The sequence below is a fragment of the Ochotona curzoniae genome, unplaced genomic scaffold, assembly GCF_017591425.1.
Source record: "Ochotona curzoniae isolate NIBS_2020 unplaced genomic scaffold, NIBS_Ocur_1.0 contig_1014, whole genome shotgun sequence".
Taxonomy (NCBI): Eukaryota; Metazoa; Chordata; class Mammalia; order Lagomorpha; family Ochotonidae; genus Ochotona; species Ochotona curzoniae.
In genome coordinates, this window is record NW_024464920.1 from 31005407 (window position 1) to 31022277 (window position 16871).

Genomic DNA, 16871 nt, shown 5'->3' on the forward strand with positions numbered 1-16871 from the left:
GGAATTTGTTTTCAACTTTGGCAAGAGCTTTGGAATATAACTGACCATTTTAAACCGCATGTACTTAAAAGTGTAATTTGATGCGTTCTGTCAAGTTTGTGTATATCACTCGGGATTGGGAAAATCTACGGGTTCATCTGGACACGCCCTGTGAAGGGACGTGTGCTCTGGGATGACGTAATCTAAAATAATCCTTCAGAATCCTGAGACCCTGGGCTTCAGACCCCCCTACCTGACAGACACGGTCCTCTGGTGAGCGCCCAGGGTTGGAGTCCCAGAGCTACCGCGCCTCGTCCGAGAGGCGGACCCGCGGGCGGCCCGAGCCTCGCCCGCACACCACAGGCAATCCACCCCAAGCGACTCGCTTCCCCGCGAGGCTCCAGCCCGGCTTCCCGGCCGCCGGCTCCCGGCATGCCGTGCGCCCGGCCCGGAAGGCGGAAGTGCGGCGCTTCCGGCCGGCGCGGGCGGCTCTTGGCGGTGCGGTGCGGGCCGGCGTGCTCGGTACGGGGTGAGTGGCCGCCGCTGGTCGCGGTGGGTCGTGGGGCTTGGGGCTGGTGCACAGTTCTGCCTCAGGCGCCGGCAGTCTGTGGGCCTGTGGCGTGGAGTCTGAGGTGTTGGTGGCTGCCCTCTGGCCTCCCGCCCTCCTCAGCCCGGTGTTTTCGGGCGGCTCGCAGGCATCAGGTTGTCGCGCACAGGGCTACGCGGGAGTTTGCGATTGCTGATATTCATAATAAAAACAGGGTTCATGTAACTTACTGTGTACAAAACGCTGCGCGCTGGGGGACAGAATCGGTTGCTGTCTCTTGATGGAGCCAGTGACAGGAAAGCAACAGCAGCAAACACTTTGGGGTCGTAGCTTGTGTTTGCAGAGAGGAGGAGCCTCGGAATCGGGGCCTTTGCGAGGTCCTCGAAGCAGCAGGCTGTAGGGAGAGCGTCCAGGCAGAGGAGCGGCAGGTGTCGCCGCACTCACGTGATTCGGACGCTTTAAAACAAAATTATTTGCTTTTATTGGAAAGATAAATTTGCAGAGAGGAAAGACAGGTTTTCCATGCACTGGTTCACTCCCCAAGTGGCTATGGCGATCCAGGGTTCATGCCCCAGATGAACCGATCTGATATCAGGAGCCAGGAGCTTCTTCCAGGTCTCCCACCCCGGTGCAGGATCCCAATGCTCTGGGCTGTCCTCGACTGCTTTCTCAGACCACAGGCAGGGAGCTGGATAGGAAGTGGAGATGCTGGCACTTAAAGGCGCAGGATTAGCCAGTTGAGGCATGGCCGGGAGGTCTCAGTTTGGGTGGTTGTCAGATGTGATCGGAGCTTAGCAGCCCTGGGAGTGGAGCCTGAGATGGAATGCAGGGGATGGATCACAGATGACCTTGCAGGTGTGGAGTGTGTGAGGCTGAAAGTCACTAAGGAGTTCAGAGAAAGTCCATCTCAGGGCCTGGCGCAATGGCTCAGGGGCCAAATCCTTGCCTTGCCAGCGCAGGGATCCAGTATGGGGGGAGGTTTTGCTTTCCACTGGTTCCTCTTTTGTAGAGATCCCCGTTGGCCTAGTTTTTCCAAGAACTCACCTTTTTCCAAAAAATAGTGACTCTTTGCTTTTGCCTGTGTATCTTTGCTAACTTCCAGGTAAAGCATGGCTAAGAGCTTACGGAGTAAGTGGAAAAGGAAGATGCGTGCTGAAAAGAGAAAGAAGAATGCTCCAAAGGAGCTCAGCCGGCTTAAAAGTATCCTCCGAGTGGATGGTGATGTTCTAATGAAAGATATTAAAGACATAGCAACCGTGGTCGCACCCAAACATCACCGAGAAAAAATGGAATGTGAGGTGACAGAGGAGAAGGGTGAGTTTGTGCATTTATTTTTTTTTTTTCACTTACTTATTGAAAGGCATAGAGGAAGATCTTCCTTGCACTGGTTCACTCCTCAGGGAGAGCAGTGAAGGCTTGGTGGGCCAAAGTAACTCCATATCGGGCTTCCATGAGAAGGCAGGTGGCGGAGTGCCAGGCCATCTTCTAGCCGCGGCCCCTGCTCTCCTGGTATGTTAGCAGGAGCTGAGCAGCCAAACCAGCGCTGTTATCTAGGGTGCCCTTGTGGGAAGCGCGACCCAAACCATCTGTTCCGGAAACGGCCTCGCTTTTTCCTTTTGAAGCTGTCCTCTGGGCATCCCTGTACCAGCTTCCCTGCAGATCTGCCGTGCTGCATTTTGATGTTTTAAAGGTTTGGAATTGTATGCTGAAATGCTGTCGAGCCAGTCCATTTGAATAGGCATGTTTTGGATGGCTCAGGGCTGGTCTTTGGTACAGACACAACAGCCCGAGCGTCTCAGGAGTAGACATAGCTAGATGTGTTCTGGTTGGGACAGCAAGCAGTTCAGTAAGGGTCTCTAGACAGGATGGAAACAGAACTTTATTTTGCTTCTTATAAAGTCTTTGTTCCCTTTCCGCGAGTCTTCCACCCTGATAATTACGAAAGTTACAACATTTCATTGTAAATCATTTTGACAGAATCTGGGGACTTCTGTGTTTTAATCAGAGTAAAAATTGGAAACTTTCTGTAACACTGCTTTCAGTAGAAGAAAAGGGTCTCTTTTTCACATCTTGATGGACAAACTTGGCACCAAACTAAAGTAAGCTCTCAGAACAGCCGTACTCTGCAGAAGGAAGTATACTTATTTGGTATCAGATTTTGCAGAGAAGAGAGCCAATGGTTCACGCTCCACATAGCTGCCATGGTCAGAGCTGAGCTCATCTAAAGCCTGGAGTTTCTTTCGTGTCTTCCATGTGGGTGCAAGGGCCCAATGAGTGGGACTACCCCCCACTGCTTTCCCAGGCCATAAGTGCACAGACTCAGAAGTGGAGCAGCTACGCCTCAAACTGGTGACCATATGGGATGCCAGCACTATAGGTAGAAGATTGGCATACTGTGCCACCATGCCGGGCCCCATCCTGAGCCTTTTAGTCCTCGAAATTTTTGTTCCAGTTCTTCAGAATGACCATTTTAGTTGTTTTTCTTCCTGTTTCATCCTTCTCCCATTCTACCCACATTTAAAATTTTTGAAAAAGCTTGTTACCTCAGCTTTTTGGAAAAATAGGGCCAATCAACGAAATACTATCATTTCCCACTACCCAGGTCTGTGAGACTTTGAATGTCCAGTCTCTGCTTGTTCCTGCTGTCTGGAACACCGAGTTCTGGCTCACGTCCTGAGTCATTTCCCCTTTGCCTTTGGCAGAGCATTCTCCTTGTCAGCCTCCCTCGCCGAGGCAGTCCCACATGTGTTCTCAGATGTCCTACTGAGTCCACATTTGTCTCATTCTGCTTGTGTATTCTTCTTGAAACTTTAAAATGGGATTTTTAGAGACAGGGAGAAAGAGCTTCTTCTGTTGGCTCATTTCCCCAGATCTCCACCATGGCCTGCGCTGGGCTTGTCCAAAGCACCAGGAACACCGTCTGAGTCACCCACGCGAGGGACAGAAACCCAGGTACCAAAGCAGTTACCGCTGCATCCCAGTGCCAGCCTTGTCTGGCAGCTGAACTCGAGGGCTAGAGCTGGACATTGGATCCAGCCAGCACTCGTGTGTGGATTAAAGGTGTCTTAATTGCTACTTCAAGTTCCCATGCCAACCATTTAAAATGTTGAAGAACTCGCCTTCAGTTGCTGTCTCCAGTACCTCACATGCGTGCAACCCGTTCTATAATTTTTGTTGCTGAGGCAAAATTCACGTAACGGAAAAGCATTTAACAGATTGAACCGTACAATTCAGTGTTGCTTAGTACACTTACAACATTTGTACATCTTACTTGGAAACATTGTGTCCCCATCTCCCTTACCCTGCCAAAGCCTCACTTAAAGAAAGTACATTGTACTTTTATTGGTGGGTTGAGAGGGTTCTTTGTATATTCTGCACTGTTGTGTCTTAGATTGATACTCCAATTTTCTTCTTCTCTATTTCATAGTTTTCTTTTGTAATAACTTCTGATCTCCTCAGCTTTCTTTCCTACTCTTGTGTTGAGTTAGTTTTATAGTTAATAGTTTTATTTTGTAGCATCCTGTTCTTAATGGCTCTCTGTATCTGTGTATGTGTGCATATGCATAAGATATATATATATATATATAATATATATAATATCAGTCTGTTTAAGACCTTTTTGTCATCTTCAGAGGGGGATTTTTGTATCTGTCTGGGGTATGTCTTGATACCCTCATTCTTAAAGTGTTTAAGGATTAAAGGAGGCAAATGGGGATGGGGATGGATCACAGTCAGAGGATCCTCCCCATTTGGTAATCTGTTTTCTCCAGTATGGTTCTTCACTGTCTTCAAGTTCATGTTTTCTTATTTTCACTCTTGCAACTGTCTAATTTTTTAAAAAGATGTATTTTATTTGAAAAGCATAGTTGCAGAGAGAGAGAGAATCTTCCATCTGCTGATTCACTCCTGAAAAGGTGTGGACAGCAGCAGAGTCCATCCAGGCCAGAGCCGGGAGCTTCAACATAGTCTCCTATATGGGTGCAAAGGCCTGAGTATTTGGGCCATCCTCTGCTGCTTTTCCAGGTGCACATTAGCAGGGAGCTGGATTGGAAGCAGAGCTGCTGGGCCTTTGGCCAGCACCTTAGCTCCTGGTTCAACTTGCTATTAGCGTATACCCTGGGAGGCAGTGGCGATCATGCACGTTGTTGGGTTGCTGTCACTCATGTTTGAGATCTGGCTTCAACAGCAGTCTTAGGCGTCTGGAGAGTAGCCCGATAGATAGAAACACCCTTCTTTGTGTCTGCCTCTCAGATAACAAAAAATGTTGTAAAAGATTGGTGTACTTATTCACTGGCTCAGTTGTCCCGTGATCTTCTTCCCCACCAAAGTAGCAGTTCAAAGCCATATATCCTAAAGGTTTTCTGTTTAACTTTGCTAGGCCAAAGGTCAATCAGTCATGACAGCATTCTTTAGAAAGCTTCTCAGTAAGAAATTATATCTAGTTGCTCACAGATACTTGTCCTATATTCACAGTTGTACAATGACAGCGCGTGCCTGGATTCTATTGAATTTGCAATCAAGAAATTTCAGAGTATTAAAGAGCATGTTGCAAATGAGGGATTTGGGATTTTTAAAAGTCTGGTTTTGTTTTAAAGATTTATTTATGTTGGAAAGACAGATTTGCAGAGAAGGAGAGACAGAGAAAGATCACTGGTTCACTCTCCAAGTGGCCACAATGGCTGGAACCAAGCTGATCTGAAGTCAGGAGCCAGGAGCCAGAAACTTCTGCTGGGTCTCCTACATGAATGCAGGGTCCTAAGGCTTTGGGCTGTCCTCAACTTCTTTCTTGGACAAGCAGGGAGCTGGATGGGAAATGGAGTAGCTGGGACACGAGCTGGTACTTACAGGTGGAGGATTAGCTAGTTGAGCCCTTTTGCTGGCACAGAGGAATTTGTTTTTCTTCTGCAATCTCATATTATTAGTTCTTTTGTTTTCAGCTTATTAATATGTTTTAACAATTATTCCTTTTTTAAAATGCAGATGACATGAAAATGGAGACTGAAACAAAGAGAAACAGAAAGACTCTCCTAGATGAGCATGGACAGTACCCAATATGGATGAACCAGAGGCAAAGAAAAAGGCTGAAGGCAAAGAGAGAGAAGGCAAAGGGGAAGAGCAAAGCCAAAGCAGTGAAGGCAGCCAAGGGCTTGGCTTGGTGAACAGGCCCACTGGACAGATGTTTGGTGAGAGTGTGCCTTGATTTCAGCTCTCACCAGGTGAAAAATAGTTATTTTCATAGTTCAAGTTACCTTTATTTTCTTCAATTCAAACCCAGTGTAACTCCTCCAAGTTTTTGGAAAAACTAAAATAAAGGAATTTTGGTGGTGAATGAAAGCTGTATTTGTGTTTTAAATTGAGTGCTACCTGAGTTCCAGGTATTGACAGACATTAAAATGCTGTCAGCTATCTATGTGGTTGGAGTTTTCTGAAACCGATATAATTAGGGGTTGGTATGATGGCTGAACTGGCTAATCTTACTCCTCGCAGTACTAGCATCCCATATGGGCTTTAGTTCGTAACTCATCTACTCTTTGATCCAGCCCCCTGCTTATTGCCTGGGACCCTGCACCTGCATGGGAGAACCGAAGATGCTCTTGGCTTCAGATTGGCTCAGCTTTGGCAATTGCAGCCATAGGGGGTGAAGCAGTGGATAGGACATATTTTATTTATTTATTTATTTGCTTTTATTATTTCCATTTTATGATACATTTCTGTAGGTCCTGAGATTTTCCTTATCCACTCCCCAAACTCCCTCCCCCCTCCATCCCACTGCGTTTCCCTATATGACTACTATAGTATAGTCTTTATAAATAATCATATGTACATCATTGTGGGCATGGACAATGGCAGAGTCCAACATCCTGTTGTCAAGATATAGTTAACAGTTTCATTGGTAGTCCATCTTTGATCTGGAAGTAGAGATGGGCAACCCTGGTGGGAGTTCTGTGTCCCTCCTGGATGTTGTTTCCCAATTCTTTGTCTAGATTAGGGAAATTTTCCTTTATTTTGGTTGAATATACCTTTAAAGTTTTTCTTTCTGTACCTTCTGGGACTCCCATAACTCTTACACTTGGTCTTTTAATAGTGTCTTTCAATTCTTGAGTACTTTTTTAGCTTGACCCAGCTCTGCTACCAGCTTTTTGATTGTTTTATCCTGATGACAGGAATTATCTTCCAATTCGGAGAATCTTTCTTCTACTTCCTTCATTCTATTTTGGAGACTCTCTACTGTACTTTTAATTTCCTCCATTGTATTCTTCATTTCTGGTATGTCAGCCTTGATTTTGTTCATTTCCTGTGTGACATGTTCCTTAAATTTCTTGAATGCCTGCTTTGTATGCTTCTCATTGTTAGTAAGTTTTATAACAAGTGTTTTGAATTCTGTATCCCCCGTTTTCTCGATGCCTTTCTCAGTGAACTCTGAGGTTGGCATAGGCTTGCTATTTTGCAGGGAAGTCTTCAGTAACATTCATTGTGCCTTTGTCTCTACTTTTGTTCTTGGTCATTGTACTTCTGGTTATCAGTTTCTTCTCCTTAGGGCAGGTTTCTAAGCTGTGTTAGCCACAGGTCTATAGTTTGGTTTTAATTATTGCAGTTTATACACAGCTTTTCGTTTGCAGCCAATTGTGCCACTCCTTCCAGTGAGTTCCAGGTCTGGGTTCTTATGTTAGACTTCCACCATAGTCTTCATAGCCCCAGCTCCTGGCTCATCAGTCTCCACCTCCTGTGATACTGTGCTGAAGCTGCACCATTGTCTGTACAACCTTTCTCCCACTTTCTGTTACAGCAGTTCCCAGGATTTGGGAGACACCAGGTATCCTATGTAGCTAGGTTGTTGATGCTGTTGATCTGATCAGAACCTGTTGGCTGTTAGGTGTGGGGCCACATGGACCTATTTTGATCCATACTATGCCATAGTTGGTATTATTTTCCCTGTGGGACCAGTGCATACACTCAGCTCAGTGATTTCACTCCAGCTCAGTGCATTCGCAGCTCACTATTGTCCCTGCTGTCTTAAAGTCTTTCTACACTACAAAATGGTGCCTGATGTGCCACTGCTAGAGTTGTTGATCTGCTGGCCGTCAGATCTGAGGGCTACTTGGACCTATATTGGGTGGAACCTGTAGGATGCCATGTTGTTCTAGTTCACTGAGTCAGAAATGAGTTCACTCCTGGCTCAGTGCATGCACAGTATTGTCCCATAACCTTTGCTTCCTTATATAAAATGGCACCTGGTTCAGCTCTAGGGGCTGACTGGGCTATGAAATCTATCTCTTTCCCATACCACCTGTCTGGGACCTGCCATGCTGTCTCCAGAAGCACAGGCAGTTCTTTGGGTTCACGTTCTGAGCTTCTGGTGAACATCCCTTCCCACCTTGTTGGTGATGGAGTTTTCAGCTTCCAGTGGAGTTCAGATCGCCACTTACTGAATGCTGCTGGGATATCAGTCGCTGCAACACTACACCTTTGTGTCCACTGCTTTACAGTGTCTGTCAGTCTCCAGGTGCCCCTCAGCTGTTGTTCTGTCCTCTTCTATTTCCTGGCATGTGCCCTCTCTGCTTCACACTGGTTTATGTTTCTCCATCTGTTTAAACTTGTCCTTACCCTATTCCGCCATCTTGATTCCTGAAAATCTCTCTGTAAATTGGTTTAACTTCCCAATAAAAATTAACTTAAAAAGAACTTGTATAATTAGATTTGGCCACTGTCTTAGCAGAGTAGGCTAATCCTCCACCTAAGACACCAATATCTCACATGGGTGCTAGTTCCTGGTCCCAGCTGTTTCTTGCTCATGGCCCAGGAAAGCAACAGAGGACGATCCAAGTACTTGGGCCCCTGCACCTATGTGAGAGACCTGTAAGAATCTCTGGGCTCGTGGCTTTGAATGAACTCAACCAGCAGGTGGGAGACCTCTTTCTCTGTCATATATATATATATATTTTTTTTTCTGTGTAACTCTGCCTTTCAAATAAAATATTCAGAACAAAACACCTTGGTAAGTAGGAAAGGTGAAAGAGATCAGGTGCACAATTTACATCTGAGTAAACTCAGGTGTAAAGAAAGCTGTTACATGAGCATTTTTAAAAAGAAGTATCATAGGGCCCAGTGCAGTAACCTAGCCACTAAAGTCCTTGTCTCGTATGCCCTGGGATACCAGATGGGCACTGGTTCTAATCCTGCTTCTCATCTATTTCCCTGCTTGTGGCCTGGGAAGACAGTCGAGGATGACCCAAAGCCTTGGGACCCTGCACCTGCGTGGGAGACCTGGAAGAGGCTCCTGGCTTCAGATTGGCTCAGCTTTGGCTGTTGCGGCCACTTGGGGAGTGAATCATTAGATGGAAGATCTTTCTGTCCTTCTCTCTGTGTATCTTAACTTCCAGTACAAAGAAATAAATCTTTAAAAAATATCAAATATAGCTTATAATTTTGGTTTTGTATGAACCAATGAAACCAGTTTGAGTGTAGATCTTGGAACTTGATCTTTCATATATGTTTAATGTTTTCTTATACTAAGAAGAACAAATTCTGTCAATTTTAGAGAGAAGTTTAACATGTACAGATCAAAATGCTTGTTAGGAGATTAGGACAGCTCATTATTTAACAGCCTGATATAATGTTTCTGAGAGAACGTTTTTCTGAATCAGTTTCTCCAGATACATGGTTAAAAAAGGTCACATCTGGGAAATGCAGCATATTTGAAGATTCATGAGAGATTTTACCTTAATATTGTCCTGTGGTGGTATAATTGTGGATCTTTATAGGAGATTGAGCCTTTACTCTTTGAACTAGTTTTCCAAAAAATAAAATCCAAGAAAGGCTAGTGTGCTAATTTCACTCCTATTTATTTTTAGTTGACCTAGTTCAATAAACTTGCTTAGCCATGAGGTCACAAACGTCACCGAGCATACTGGTAAGTGGGACACAATATGGCGACCCACATCTGCAAGAGATTTCATTCTATTCCATTTAATGCTAGTAAAATTTCAAAATCACATTGTACATTGTTTGATTATGGGGATCCTGTCTGAGAAATGCGTTGTAGGCCATTTTGTCTCCCCCAAAGCATCAGGGCACACGTGCACCTCACCAGATTTCACGAATGGCCTTATAGAATCATCCTTGTATATGCTGTCCAAAGTTGACCAAAATATCCTTTGGTCAATATTATAGTACATAACTATAGTATGATTCCACTGAATTTACCCAAAAACTCATTGCTAAGTTGTGGGTAAGGTTAAATTATTGACTCAGTTTGTATAAGAGAAGCTTTGAAAGCTAATGAGTTAAAAAGTGGCTATCAGTTGTTCATGGCATTCCTTCCATTTTGGTAAAGTTGTGAATAGCTGGTGAGCAGCGAGTGGATATGTAGATATTCATGAGAAGCTGTAGGTGTTATTCCGTTAAACCATTGACAACCCTGATGAGATAAATTATTTCCTCTCATTGCAGGAATTGTCTGTATTAGTAATGTGCACTGTATGCTTATTTAGATTTTTGCAGCATTGTTGTTTTCTAAACAGATTTTCTTTGACTATTTGCAGAAATTTGTTCACATCTTCTGTGGCTCCGAACTTGTAGTTCCTGTCCCATGGTAGTAAGCTTTGCGTTTTCATGCATGGCCTCTCCGATAGAATGTTCATTTGCTTTGTTTTGTTACGAAATGTGCCCATTCAGGATTTGTCTTACTAAGAAAAAGTCAAGGACTATTACCCAAACAGCTTATTTTCTAGTGTCCTGTGACTTTTGGAAAGATGGCTATTGGGAAACTGCCTTACAACCTATTGTGAGTGACGTCTAAGGCACTTGAATTCCTAAGCTGGATTCTTGGCAGGAAATTTAGTTTGGCATTTCCAAAATTAGTTCAGGGGTGTATTTGTCACTTTATTTCTTTAAAGTTGTGAATTAAGAAGTAGTGTCACTTCTTGGTCTTTTGGCTAAGATCAAGTGTAGTGTGAATGAAAAAGTATAGCATAATCCTTTAATCTTCTAAATAATTAGTTTATATTTTTGAACTTCGTCATTTTGACTAGTTTTTTCAGAGGACTGCTGTAAAACCACCAGATGGAGCTCAAGCTAAGCACCAAATCATTTTCTGAATTTGAGTGATCTGAGTCACTTTAGGAATTGGGCGTATTATAAACTGTTTAAGTATAATCAAAACTGCTTATGAAAAGTGTTACCTTATTTAATCTATATAGCAAGCCTATGAAATAGAAATATTTATGTTAATATTTCTATTTATATTAATGGAAATTGAGGCATACAGACCATAACTAATTCTAGAAAGACTGAAATTCACTTCAGGTAGTATAACTCCAAAGCCTGTTCCTTTTTTTTTTTTCTTTTAAGAAGCCTCTTTCGGGTCTCCCACATGGGTGCAGGATCCCAAGGACTTGGCCCATCCTCGATTGCTTTCCCAGGCCATAAGCATGGAAGTGGGGCCGCTGGGATTAGAACCGGTGCTCATATGGGATCCTGGTGCATGCAAGGCAAGGATTTTAGCCACTAGGCCAGTGTGCCAGGCCCTGCTCATAACTTTTTATCTACTATCATATCAATATAGACATGCCTCTTTTCCCACTACTTCCCAGGTTATGTAAAATAAGCCTGTAACAGCATAGAGTTGTTTACTAGGAAATTTTTTAATGTTTTCAAAAAATCGTGTCTCTATATCTGAAATGCAGTGCTTGGGAGTAAGAGAAGGAAAAATAATTGTCTGTAAGTGATTTGATTTAAATATCTGATGGTGATGATAGACTGTGATATGCAGTTTAGACAAAGTGCTGGCCACAAAATAAAATTGGGAGGAAAGGATCTAAAAAAAACTTCAAAGAAATGCCAAATATAAATACAACGGGAATGCAGATGCTGGGTTGTTGGTTGGTCTTACTAAGCCAATAACTTCTGACAGGACCTGGCAGAGTGATTCAAATTTTTGCTAAGCACACAATTTAACTATTTTTAATCTGTATTTGCAGGCATATGAAAACATGAGTGCAAGGAAGTATTTGGGAGTATTGGCGGGGGGTGGGGGGGTGGAGGCTGTCAAATCCTTACAGCATCTCAGCAGCCACTCTGCTGTTCCCAGAGGTCCTTTAGGGAGCCAGGAGCACCAGTCCCAGGTTTGGGACCAAAAGAATCCTAAATTTCACAGGACTGAATGTCAAGGATCTTTTGCATGTATTTTAGAACAAGAGAGAAATAAGACTCATTTGGCAGGATGATAGTAAAAGTAACAACAAACAACATTTGGAGAATGTTTACTCTGCTCACTGCTTTATGCATATTATTAATCCTTAAAACGAGGCCATCCATAGCTGTAAGCACTGCCTAGTTTGCCTCGTATCTGGGAACGTGTTCTGCTGGGAGAAAAGCACCCAATAGCTGATGAGCATTCTGGGCCTGGTTAATGACCTATCTGTGGTAACTATACTAGTATGCCAGCATAGCTGCTTTATTTTAGTTTAGTTTTTCTTATTCTGGGAAGGTGGGGGACTCGTGGCAGGGATATGCCACCTCAGCCCCCAGGGGAATGGTGCAGATTGTCCAGAGAAGGGGGCCTGGGAATGTATTGGAGTGGGAGCAGATAAGGGCATGTTGGACAGGGAAAGAATGACTTCTGGGGTCTTCAACAGACTGGGCCACTGTACTCAGCAGGTAGATAAGCAAGCTGCAACAGAGTAGCTTAGAGAGGGGAACCTGGAAGATGTCTGGGTCAGGTCAAGGCATCTTGTGCACATGGGAGACCCGAGCTGGGATAAATGGCATCTCACTGGCACTTAACAGAAGCTGGGGTTGGGGATGGCACATAACTAGCTGGGCTAGGCCACAGTACCCACATGTGAGTGTAGGAGCAGAGGGTGGGCCATGCCAGGATGGGCTGTTGTACTTATCAGAATGTGAGAGAACTGAATCTGGGGGTACTTATAGGGGAATTGTGGACTTGCCTCTGTGGGACTATAGCACCTGCCAGTTTATACAGAGAGCGGTGGGTGGTGATGGGCCAAGCTAGGCTGGACCACAGAACTCACCTAACAGGAACCCATATGACACTTGCAGGAGCTGGGGCTGGCGGAGGCCAGGCTGGATCAGCTGCAGCACCTGCCAACACATGTAAGAGCTAGGATTAAAGGCAGACCATGCCAAGCAGGGCTGCTGTCTGCTCTGGCAGTTGTGAGATGTAGGACTAGGGGCAGGCCTGGGAGGGGGACTTGGGGAACTCCTCTATTAGGCTGCAGCTCCCACTGGTGAGCATAAGAGCCAGGGCTGGAGACAGACCAGGCAAATTTGTAGCACTTGTCAGCCTTTGTGTGGCCAGGTCTGGGGATAGGCAGGGCTCAGCACCTGCTGGCATGCAGGAGAGGGAGGGCAAGTTGTGGGCTATGTCTGGCTAGGGTAGGCTGCAACTCCCACAAGCTAGAGCTAAGACTACAGGTGGGCCATACCAGGCTGGTTCAAAGCACCCACCACACAAAAACCAGGGCTGGCAATGGGCCTGAAGTGGAATTCTGGGAACTCCCGTTTGGCTGCAATACTCACAGGTGAATGTGATAGTTGGGGCTGTGTGCAGATCAGGCTTGGCCACAGCACCTATTGGTATGCATGTGATTTGGGCATGACTAGGTTGGGCACCAGAACCTGCTCTGGTGCTTGTGAGAGCCACAATGGGTGTGAGACAGGCTGGACGTGGCCCTCTGGAGCATATGAGAGCTGGGTCTTGGGGTGGGCCAGGCTGAGCTAGGCTGCTGCGTCTGCCAGCAAGAGCTGATAGTTGGGGCAGGCTGGAATGAGCCATGCTATAGCACCTGCTGGTGAGTTCCAAGATTGGGGGTGGGCCATCTCAGATGGGGCCTGCAGCACCTACTGGGACACGCAAGACCTGGGGCTAGGAATGGACATGGTAGGAGAACTTCATGGACTCACTTGTTGCGTTATTGCTTCCACTGGTGAGTGTGAGAACTGGAACTGGGGGCAGGTCAGTCCAGGGATGGGGCAGGCTGGGCTAGGCTTCTGCAACCAGTGGCACACACAAGAGCCAGAATGAATGCAGGCCAGCAGGGATGGGTCACAGAACCAGATGGCAGGTACTTGACTGCATGCTAGTCATGTCAGACTAGTCCACAGTACCCCCTGTCAGTCACAAGATCCAGAGCTGGGAACATGCCTGGTAGGGAAAATGTGGACACTCCCCTGCTGGGCTGTACCTGTCTGGTGAGCACAGAACCAGGGCTAGGGATGGGACAGGCTGGACAAGACTGTGGCACCTATCAGCATACATGAAGACTGGGTCTGGGGGTGAGTTGGGCTGAGCTGAGCCACAACGCTCATGAGTATGCATGAGAGCCAGATGGGATATGGGCTAGGCGGAGGTAAACTATAGCACATGATGGCACATACAAAAATTAGGGTTGTGGGTGGGCCTGGTGTGGTTTATTGGGGGTTGCCCCAGCTAAACCAAGCACCCAGTAGTGTGTGTGAGGACTCAGACTGTGGTGGACTGGCTGGGCTGGGCTGCAGCATCTGTTGATTTACATGAGATATGGGGCTGAGGCAAAGCTCACCAGGCAGGTGTATCCACCTGTTTGTGCTTTGGCTGGTGCAAGTGAAAGACTGAGCCTGACCATGCACTGACTGGTACACAAAAGAGTCAAGTCTGAGGTCATTCTAGGTGAGGCTTCTTGGCAGACTCTCTAACTAAACCCCCCTGGGCTCAGACCTTGGTCAATGGAAAAATTACAGGATGTGTTGTCCAACCTTGGAGTGCATGTGTGCCTCCTCGGATGCTGATGACTATATTAGATGGTATGTACAAGCGACATGATGGCCAGCCTAGGTAGACCAGTATGGGACATCAACTGCCTTGTCAGAGGATGGAAAGCAGAACAGGTTGGACAATTCTCTTGACGAAGCTTTGTGGCATGTTCTTGGGCTTTTAGATGCACTAAGGTGGACTTTGTCAGCCAATAGACCTTTGAAAATTTTCTTAACCCTGGAGCAACAAAACCAACTTCTCAGAACTGTCAAAAACCATTCAAGTAACACCTTGGAACACTCTTCCCGACTTTGGGATCTCTAAGGTGTCATCAAATAACTATTCCATCCCCAGATACTGATGTAGTGTGACAGCAAGGAATGCCCCCCTCCTTTTCTTCCTCTGTAGATACAGGAGAGAGAGAAAAAAGAAAAACACCTTGAAACATTTGTCCCACCACCTTCCTCTGTTCCTGACTCTCCCTACCCTAATCAGAGATCCCACAGGAGCATGCATTCATCTCAAACATGTAAACAATATTAAAGATAAAAATTAAAAAAAATTAAAAATAAAAAAGAAGGTTATGAGATCAGTGCTCTTATTATCTGTATTTCCAGATAAACAATTTAAAGACGTGTGAAAATTTGCCCAAAGTCATGAAACGGTAAACAGCGAGTAAGGGCTGCCCCATAGTATAGACTGAATAAATAAAAAGCTACACTTGAGTTCAGTTTAAAAAGGAACCTTCTAACCAAGATGTTGGAAGATATTGGCAAGTCTTAGCAGTCTTGGGTGTACAACACATTAAATTAAGTTTGGGCAGCCACTTAATTGGAATGCAGCAGAGTGGATTTAAACATAGTACTTGGAATTTTGGTTGAAAGCTGTTAAAGTACTTTCTAGCCAAGATATGTCTTAAGAAGTTGTCATAATGGAAATAAATTATGTGTATCTTTCTGTGTGCATGTGTGTACTCTGCACACTGTTGACACCACATGATTATAGACCTAAGTATGCTTCTGGTGGAAATAACAAAATCCAAAAGGTTAATTTTGTTAATATTGTTAAGTCTGATATTTATTCCATTAAGTTTCTCTTTAAAAGTATAAGGAAATCTTATAAACATCTGCTTTAAACAATGAATCGGGTAAAGTTCTTAAAATTTTAATTTAAAGAAAAGCACTGCTTTGCAATACTTTAAGTCTATTATATGCAGAATATATTTTTATTTCCTAAAGTGATGAATTGTATTGGCACTATGCTATCTTATGAAACACTTTCTCACTCTCACATTGTGACTTTATAGTTTTCAATATTGGCAAAACCTTTAAATGGTCTTAGTTGGGTGTTGTGTATCATTGTACGGTAACTGCTAGTACATATGGTATTTCTGATCCGTGTAATAAAGTACATTTGTCATGTATCTTGTGATCTGCATACCTTTCAGCTGTTACTTCATAAATCTGTTCCATCGGAAAACTTCTTTGTACAGCAATGGTTGAAGCTGCTTTTAATAAACTAATATTTTGTGTCTTTTATATGTAATCAACAGGGAGTATTATAGACTTGTGTCTCTGTGGAGAAACACTCTTCTCAACTTTTCTCTTGACAATAATGGAGAAAAAAAATAGCTTGGGAAAAGCACAGATGTTCAAGAACATATGTTGTTTACTTCTGAAAGCCGAAAATCTTTTGTGTAACTCAAGAGGTTTCTTCAAATTTTGTTTTGTTTTAATGCTTTAGACACAAGGTAGTTTGAGATATGTGATGGAGAGAAGGCAGTTCTAAATTTCATTGAGAGACCAGCATTGGGTGTTATTTGTCAGATTTCTGAAATCTTGATATGTGCATTCTTGGGCAGAAATGCAAGTAGTCGGGTGGCCAAAGATTGATCTTCCCTACTCAGACACGAGCACTGGGCTTTAGTTTTAGTCTTTGTTTTGTTGCAAACTTCAAATTAGCAGTATCTTCAAAAATCATATGTTTAACAACTCAGGTTAAAAAAAAAAAAGATTGTTCTTCTATATTGCCCCTTCCTCCTCAAGTTTATGGATATAAGTTGTTGTCTTTCTTGAGCTGTAGAAATGTTGCATGAGCCAGAACTCCAAAGAACAGGCGATTGATTAGCAATAAGGGAAAAGGAAGATATTTTTGGGAAATATTTAAATAAAGGGAACTGGATGTCTTGGGAGAGGGTGGTATGGACGTGCTTTGTATAGAGATGGATCTGAAAGCAGAGTTGCCATAAAGAGAATGGGAACCAGCTGTTCCAAATCTCCACTGAGGAAATGGGTTTAACTGTAGCAGAGAGGATTTGGGTTAAATATAAAGAAGAACTTCCTGAATGTGAGTGTTAGTTAAAGCCAGGCAGGTATGGATTGAAAAGAGATTGTTGAATTGTCTCTGGAGGAGAGGGCGAGAGAAAGAAATGGAAGGGACACGGAGAGATCAACCCCCATTAAATCAAGACGGCTCAAATGAAATTCTGTTCAGTGATGCTGAGGCTTTATCCACACACACACACACACACACACACACACACACACACACACACACACACACACACACACATCTCAGGTACACATTAGTCAT

The 16871-nt window shown here is 44.3% G+C and overlaps 1 protein-coding gene and 1 long non-coding RNA gene across 3 annotated transcripts in view; both read left to right on the forward strand.

Moving 5' to 3' along the window:
* Positions 1–459: 459 nt before the first annotated feature.
* Positions 460–5855, forward strand: LLPH (LLP homolog, long-term synaptic facilitation factor). Of its 2 annotated transcripts, none has more exons than XM_040982259.1 (3): positions 460–515; positions 1629–1840; positions 5507–5855. In XM_040982259.1, exons 2-3 carry the CDS (start codon positions 1636–1638, stop codon positions 5683–5685), a joined length of 384 nt encoding a protein of 127 aa, XP_040838193.1. In that variant the 5' UTR covers positions 460–515; positions 1629–1635; the 3' UTR covers positions 5686–5855. The 2 variants fall into 2 exon arrangements, with proteins under 2 accessions (XP_040838193.1, XP_040838201.1); XM_040982267.1 differs by having other exon boundaries at positions 488–508.
* Positions 5856–8392: 2537 nt separating this feature from the next.
* LOC121157861 overlaps positions 8393–16871 on the forward strand; it is a 55811-nt gene continuing 47332 nt past the window's right edge. Inside the window, exon 1 of the long non-coding RNA XR_005884105.1 lies at positions 8393–8428. This is a non-coding gene — a long non-coding RNA (uncharacterized LOC121157861). The remainder of the gene's footprint in view (positions 8429–16871) is intronic.

Coding starts and splice junctions, on each gene's coding strand:
- LLPH (XM_040982259.1), top strand. CDS start 1,636: ATGGCTAAGAGCTTACGGAGTAAGTGGAAAAGGAAGATGCGTGCTGAA. Junction 1,841..5,506: donor TGAGGTGACAGAGGAGAAGG/GTGAGTTTGTGC, acceptor TTTAAAATGCAG/ATGACATGAAAATGGAGACT.